The 7,609-nt window shown below is 36.7% G+C and overlaps 1 protein-coding gene across 2 annotated transcripts; it reads right to left on the reverse strand.

Annotated features, from left to right (window-relative positions):
• Positions 1-1,264: 1,264 nt before the first annotated feature.
• saxo4 (stabilizer of axonemal microtubules 4) lies at positions 1,265-5,702 on the reverse strand. 2 transcript variants are annotated; one of them, XM_008412121.1, is made up of 13 exons: positions 5,568-5,702; positions 5,365-5,424; positions 4,857-4,958; positions 4,646-4,763; positions 3,850-4,012; positions 3,722-3,764; positions 3,546-3,643; positions 2,432-2,497; positions 2,254-2,340; positions 2,100-2,165; positions 1,926-2,017; positions 1,451-1,546; positions 1,265-1,353 (listed from the first exon to the last, which is right to left on the reverse strand). In XM_008412121.1, exons 2-13 carry the CDS (start codon positions 5,405-5,407, stop codon positions 1,335-1,337), a joined length of 993 nt encoding a protein of 330 aa, XP_008410343.1. In that variant the 5' UTR covers positions 5,408-5,424; positions 5,568-5,702; the 3' UTR covers positions 1,265-1,334. The 2 variants fall into 2 exon arrangements, with proteins under 2 accessions (XP_008410343.1, XP_008410344.1); XM_008412122.1 differs by having other exon boundaries at positions 5,524-5,702.
• Between the last annotated feature and the right edge of the window lie 1,907 nt (positions 5,703-7,609).

Here is a 7,609-nt window from a genome sequence, read left to right on the forward strand (position 1 = left end):
TTTACTTCATACTTTGGTCCCTCAGATCAACTGATGGACCGAACGCACCAAGTAGTGGACAACTGTGAAGTGAACAGAAGTGTGGTGTGCATTCGTATTGGTCAATAATTTGTAGAACCATCTTTCCATCCGTTGTCTATGGCTACTTGTCCCTTCAGGTTCATAGGAGCATTTACTACACAGAGACACACAGGACAAACAACCATTCATGTGCACACTAATAACTATGAGCAATTTGGAGAAACCAATTAAACTTACAGTTGTGCATTCTCGACAAAAAGAAGAAGCCAACATACCACATATGCAGAGGAAGAACATGCACACACCATGCAGAAAGACCCCTGGAGGTTATTGCTGCAAGGCAACAGTGGTATCAGCTATGCCACTGCTGGTACCACTGAGTTTGGTTGTTAGTCTCTGTCAGCTTTGTTCGTCTAGACTAGAGATTGGCATTTTTGTCAGTTTGTCTTTAAAAACTGGTTTAAAAGTCACATTATATGGAGAGTAACCAGTGCCAAATATTTTCCATTAATTTAATCTAGGTGTTGGAACAAAATGAGTTAACATGTTAAAATGGTTTTGTCTAAACCTATTGTAGCTGTGGTTTTACATTTAGGGTTGTTTTCCTCCTGGAAGGTGAACCTCCACCCTGGTCAGGAAGTGTTCTTCCAATTTCTCCCCATATTTAACTTCTCTGATCTCCCCTTCAACTTTAAATTTCAGCCTTGTAGAAAAAAAATAGTTAAATTGCCTTCAACATTAGAATTATGTGGTGATATCTGCTGATTTGCCATATACAAACCCTGAAAAAAAAATCATTTGCACTATGTAATTGCAGGATTGCAAAATGTGAAAAAGTCAAATATTCTGATGTCAGCACAGAAGATGCAGTAGAGCAGTGGTATAAAGTTGTAATATACACAGTTTGTCATACTTGGACTGTTATGTATTTAGTCCAGATTTGTTGGTGACTCTTTTTGCATGCAGCCGTGGGTGGCACAACAGCTTGAGAGTTTGCAGAGGTTCATGCAAATCGGAGTCTGCTTCGGTCTGAGTGGAATCATTTTTCACCTTAGTTTACAGTCTTCTCATTCTCTGTAGGTCAGTGACAACAAGGTGCTTTTAAAGTCAGCACATCAGCGCCTCCAGTCCCACAGCTGATGGGCTTTTATAAGTAAACCAAAACAAAATGCAGTTTTGCATCTTCTCCATGTACATCTGGAGTTTGTATTCTTCTATAAACAAAAAAGTAAAGACCAAATGATATGCTTAAATAATTGATTTTATTTTTGAGATGAGAAGACATGCAGATTACTTTAAAACAGTGAAAACATCTAATGCTTCAATATGAACCTGTGGAATAAAACAAAAAACAAAAAAACAGGACATGTGAATCATAAAAATGAGCACAATATTATATTATCCAGGCAAAAATGTGACGATATCTCACCTGTCTGTGCTTCGTTTGTTGTAGCCATTGTCCATTGTTTGGCTTGCGTTGACAATTGATGAGGTATAAAAAGTGCGCCTGTCCTTCTGGCAGAAGCTGGAAAGTAATATAATTCTTGTCAAGTTAAAATTCCCTCTGATGCACAACACAAATAAATTAGGGTAGCAAGATACCACAAATTAACAAGAAACAAGAAAAACATTCTTCTTAAAATTCTAGGAAAATAAAAATCTAATCTAAATTTCCATAGCTCACTTTGTACAAAAGAAACATCGAAAAAGGGAAATCTGTACTTTTTCAAATCACTGTAATCAATCGCAGAATAAATTATTTGAATGATGAACAAATGATTTATTACTAATTCAAAGTTTATCAACAAAACATTTCAAAGCCAGGACGTCTGGCTCAAAGGTTTTTTAGCATCTAAAAAGTCCTACACCACAACCAAAAGTATTAAGATAAAAAAAACACTTACTTGTGATTATAATGTGTAGTGAAGTGTAACGGATCCAATGGTCCCTTAGAGAAAATTTCATTTGGCATATTTAAGCAAAATCCTGAGGGCTCCTAAAAGAGAAAGGAATAAAAGTAAAGACAAAAAGTCTAATCAAAAAGAGATTATCTATTAATTGGAAAAAACAAAACAAACCCTGTTTCCAGAAGCCTTCACAAGTGGTACACGACTTTTCACTTCCAGTTGTGGCAGATGAAGGCGCTAGAATATTATGAAACAGTGCATGTCAAAAACTTGTACAATAACAGCAGCTTAAGAGAAATACAAGTTGGAGAATATGGGGACTAACTGGGTCGACTAAGAGGGCGTTGGCACCACCTGTATACCCTGTTTCTCTGGAGGAACAGCTGCATATTCCTGGCAAGCGTTCATTTCCCTGAAAAAAAACAAAAGTTAATGTTTCATATCAAAAAATGTGGGTGTTTGTTTGTCCAGTATAAAGGGAGTTGCAGTGGATGTGGCTCAACCTGCTTAAATGTCGGAGACAGGTAGTCGTTCCCCATCACTGTTTTTCTGATCAGACGCGGAACCACCTGGACAAATCGGCCACAGTTTGAAAGGGAAACACTTCACAAATAGACAAAGTCACATTCAGAAGTAAAGGAGGATCACATATACAACCAAATAATGTAATCATTTGGAGGAATGACTTTGAATTTTTTTTGTGATGTTGCTTGTAGTAGTAAGCCACATACGAATCTTGCAAAGCAACTTTTTTCTTTAGCTGTTTTGTAGCTCAGACTTGTATAAATTAATTTTACGTCAGTCTACTCTCTGAGCTTTGAAAGCACCAGAAGGAGAACAGACAGGAGTGACAGAAGGTGACATTAGACATCAGGAGAGGAAAAAACATGAAAGCATCTGCTTGTGAACCAGTGAGTATAAGTTAAGAGATTTCCCCGTTTTGGGACAATGATGGATTTTTTATTCTATACTATAAGATACATATAAATTTAAGGATCTATTTTTTCAAAGAGTAACAAATATCTATACATATATATATATATATTTACATTTTTTGCCATTATATTCATAATCTGAAATGTATTTTGGGGGATATTTTATGTAACAGACCTACAGACAGTAGTTCAGTAGTTTAAACTGTGGAAAAGAAATAAAAATTGCATGTTATTTGCTAAATGCTTTACAAATAGAAATATGAAAAATGTGGCATGCATATGAATTCAGCCACCTTCACTTTAAAACATCAAATTAACTTAGTTGAAATAATCCGCCTGGGTGTAATTTATTCTCTATTCTAGGCCTCAGAGGCTTGTTAGAGACGATTAGAGAATGTATCTGCAGAAAAAAGCTGATTCCACAAAGTATTGATCCAGAGGCTTGAAATGAGTGCCATACATTTCAATTTTTCATGTCGAAACGCATGCATCATGCAAGAGCCCTTCTCTTAAACCTCAAAGCTGTGGATGATTTGCTACCTCAAATCATCATAGCATTGATGATTTAAAAATCATCAAAGCTATGGATATTTTGTAACACATAAAATCCCAATTAAATATTTTGAGAACATGAATACTTTCACCATGTTAATATGATTGCTTACTATTAAGTAATACTCACAGTGGCAGGATTTTTGTCCCGAAAGGTGATGTACTGTAGGTCTTCTCCTTCAGTGCACCCAGTCTCCAGCTTTGGACCCATATTCATGTGGCGAGAAACTGTAGCAAGGACATCTGTTAGCGTCTCTATCGTGTCTCATCTTATCATCTGTCTGCAGCCACAACCTAAGTTTTTACCTGGTGGTAAGCGACGGGGCACAAACACTCTTTGGTACTCTGTCTGAAGAAAGGCAGGAGATAGACAGCTCATGATTGTTTCAAGTCTGTTGAATTGTAAGGATAATGTAGAGGAAAATTTGTAGTACCTGATCCACAGTAGGCTCTGTGTGGCAAACAGCGCTCACTTGATGGAAGCCGCTGGTCATGGGTTTGTTAAGGAGGCTTGGCAAAGCTGTGGAGCCATCAGAGTAGGTGGGACGCTGGTAGTACCGCATATTCTGAGTTACGAAATTGTCGGCTAGCCACACTCTGGAGACAGGAAAAAAAAATACAACTGCGTCTCAAGAAACACATCAGAAGCAACGGCTGTTTAAAAAAGCATTTTGTGAAACTTAGAACAAAACAACAAATTCACTGGACTTTTTTCTAATGATCTAGCTTACCATGGCGCCATGGCTCAGCACTTCAGTAAATTATTTCACAAGCCAAGGGTAGAAAAATATTAGTTTCTGTAAGACTAAGAAGAGCTAAAACACTAGCAATGAAATTGTGACATTCAAAGCACAGTGCTTAGTGCTTAAAAAAATATACAAAGACATCTACATCAAAATTGGTATTTGACTTTATCAAACACAGTCACACACATCACAGTGTGCAAACAGAGCCATGAAATGAACAAATACACAGTGAAACAATGAAATGCATTTTTAAATAAAAGTTGATTTGAACTGGGATTGGTTTTCTACTTTGGAAAACTTTTTCAGAGGAAAAAGTCAGAGCAGAACTATTGTGTCACTTGGTCAGAGCAAGAGTGAGAAATAGCTTGCTTTCACCCATGCCTGACTCACATCTCTGCCTGAGTGTTTCCCAGTGGACAGTGATGACACTGGACAGTGAAAGCTGACGCTGTGGCGGACAGTTCTTACCTGCCCTGACACTTACCCAAAGTGAGGGTTGTCAACAAGGTCCAAACTGGGCTGGTAGGATAGAACGGGTCTTTGGTTCGATAGAAAGCCGGACGCAACAGGGGCTCCAAGGCAGGAATTGAAACACATCCTGCCTGAAACAACAACATGTCTGTCATAATCCAAGAATAAATCTGAAACAGATCGATTTGAGTTTTTGTACTCTGACTTTCTCATCCTCAGCTGACCTTTAGGGGGTGCTTGACTGGCTGTGTTCAGTGATCCCCGCCTTTCAGTTTCTTCAATAGGCGGTATGACAATCCTCGGCTGCCCAAACATCTGTTTGTGCACTGCAAAAACATACAATCTTACCAAGAGTTTTTCCTCTAGTTTCTAGTGCAAATATCTTAGTACACATAAAATACAACAAAACTAACTTGAGAGTAACGTTTTAGCAAGATATGAGGTTGTTTTAATTGAACAATTCTTGAATATTGTAAAAAAAATAAAGCACTAGATTTTTTTCACTTGAACAAGACATTATTTTTATGAGTGAAATAATTTGTCAGTGTAACTAATACTTTTGATCAACATTCAAGAATTACTGACTTAAAACAAGCTCCTGTGTCTTGCTGAAAAGTTACTTTAAAGTTAGTTTTGTTGTATTTTAAGTGTACTAAGATATTTGCACTAGAAGTTAGACAAAAAATATTTGGTAAGATTTTGTGTGTTTTTGCAGTGTGCCGTCATAGAAACCTTCGCCATTAACAGTGATGGTGGGAAAAAATCCTTCAGGCATGTTGACACTGCAGCGACCTGAAATAAATGTAGCAATGAGTGCATTTTTTAGATTTCAAATCAACTGGAAAAAAATTAAGAGCAGTTTGTAAGAAAGAAAAGAAATCTCCTACTTACAAAAACAGTTTATGTCTGCAAAAGGGCAGCAATAGCAATCTCACCTTATTTCCTCTGAATATAATGAGGTAAAAGTAAAATAGAGATGAGTGTGAAAAAAGCTTGACCCAGGACACACCTGTGTCTAAACACTACGTTGTTTGTTCGTCTCTCTCTGTCCTGAGCCGGTTTGTAGGTAAACACATTTCTGTTGCTAGGAGATTCAGCACAGGGGCAGAACATTACAACTGAAGTGCATAGAAATTATTTCAGGTGCGAGCGTAATGTTATTCCACAAGGAGGCATTGTTAAGAGTCTCTTTCTTCCTTCCTGCAATTTGTTCAGTTCAGCTCCTTTTCTGCAATTTGTACTGTAATAATACAAAACACAGCAGACAGCTCGCTGTTACACAGAACCATCAAAGGCTTCTTGGACGGCTTCAGATAGGAAAAAAGGCGCCATTAGAGAGTGAAAAAAAGAAGAAAAGGCACATCTAATTATTGAAATCTGTAAATATCAAAGGTGAAATTATGCGGGTGCCTTTTTAAAAGAAGCGAGCAGAAAAAAATGACTCTTATATTGTAATTTATTCCTTTATCACCCGACATGTTGCAATAAGAGGGTCTTATTGATTAAGACTGAAATGACTTCATCTGTTCATTTTCAGGCAAGCATATTTCCAGGTCTGGTTCTCTATGTGAAACAATATCGCAGCAGTTGGATTTTTCTTTATTCATTTTATTCAACTTACTTTTCAAGACCTATCAAAGCGACGGATGAATGACATTTATGTCATTCTTCAGCACTTTCACTTTGTCATTTAAGTTATTTCTTTAGCACATAAAGCCACTCATACTTTAAATACAAAAACCAATGCTGAGGAACTCATTCATGTGGTTAAATCTCGTGTGTTTTATTTAGTTTGAAACCATTAACACACACATCAATTTCTGAATACACTGCAAAAACCACAAAATCTTAAACATTTTTAGTACAGTTTCTAGTGCATATATCTTTGTATATGTAAAAAAACTGACATACAAATAATTTTTCTGCAATACGTATGAGCTTGTTTTAAGTAAATCATTTCTTATTATTGATTTTTATTTTATTAAACCTTTATTTAATCAGTAAAAAATCCACCGAGATCAAAATCTTTTCCACAAGAGGATGAAAAAGTTTTAAGTTGTACTGGTAGATCATTTCACATGTAACATGGGGAAAATGTTTTGTTGTAAGTGAAATAATCTGCCAGTGGAACTAGGAATCTTTTAAAAAATCAGTACTAAAGAATTATTGACAAGAAACCTGCTGAAAAGTTACTTGTAAGTTTTTTATCTTACTTCAAGCTTACTAAGAACCTGATGTCTGTGGAAAATCAATGCATATGTCTGGTCTTCAAGCGTAGGAGAATATCCTTTAAAAGATCTGGTTTAAATTGAGGTTAACACATTTTTGCAGAACTCCATAACCTTCTGTTCAGTTTTAGTCATGTCTTTGAATTCTGTGTGCTACGGAAAGGATGAACTAAAACAAGCCAGACAAAGAGCAGCAGGAACCAGAACAGCTTTTCTGCAGAGCCGGTCTGGACCGATTCTCCATGCGTCCACTGGATGGCATTGTGATGCCGCCATGGCTCTGATTTCAGTCTAAGGTTATATAAAAATGATGGATGGTTTGAAATTTGCATGACATCTTGATAAAAAAAATGTCCATCCAGGACAGGGTGTGATAATTCACTGCTTATAGCAGCAGAAAATGTCTAAAAAAGCACATACACTTTAAAAAACATATATTCATGTCAGCTTTTTAATTCAAAACTGACTCTTGGACTTCTGAAAAAAGCAACATAGAAAGATGATTCTTTTAACTAGAAAAAATACCTTTTTTGGAAATCCTACGAAAAATCCTACATGCTTGTGCGTCTCTTCAAACACAATGTTATTTCATACACCTTTTCATCAAATTGGGCTCAAAACTGCAGCATCACACTATTTCTACACTTTTCCTTCAATTCTCACCTCCCATTTCGTTTCATGCCGTCTAATTTCCTCGGACTCACACAGCGTTTTTTTTTCCCACCTCTCTGCTGCATCACTTCTTGCTT

Source organism: Poecilia reticulata, linkage group LG6 (genome assembly GCF_000633615.1).
Source record: "Poecilia reticulata strain Guanapo linkage group LG6, Guppy_female_1.0+MT, whole genome shotgun sequence".
Taxonomy (NCBI): Eukaryota; Metazoa; Chordata; class Actinopteri; order Cyprinodontiformes; family Poeciliidae; genus Poecilia; species Poecilia reticulata.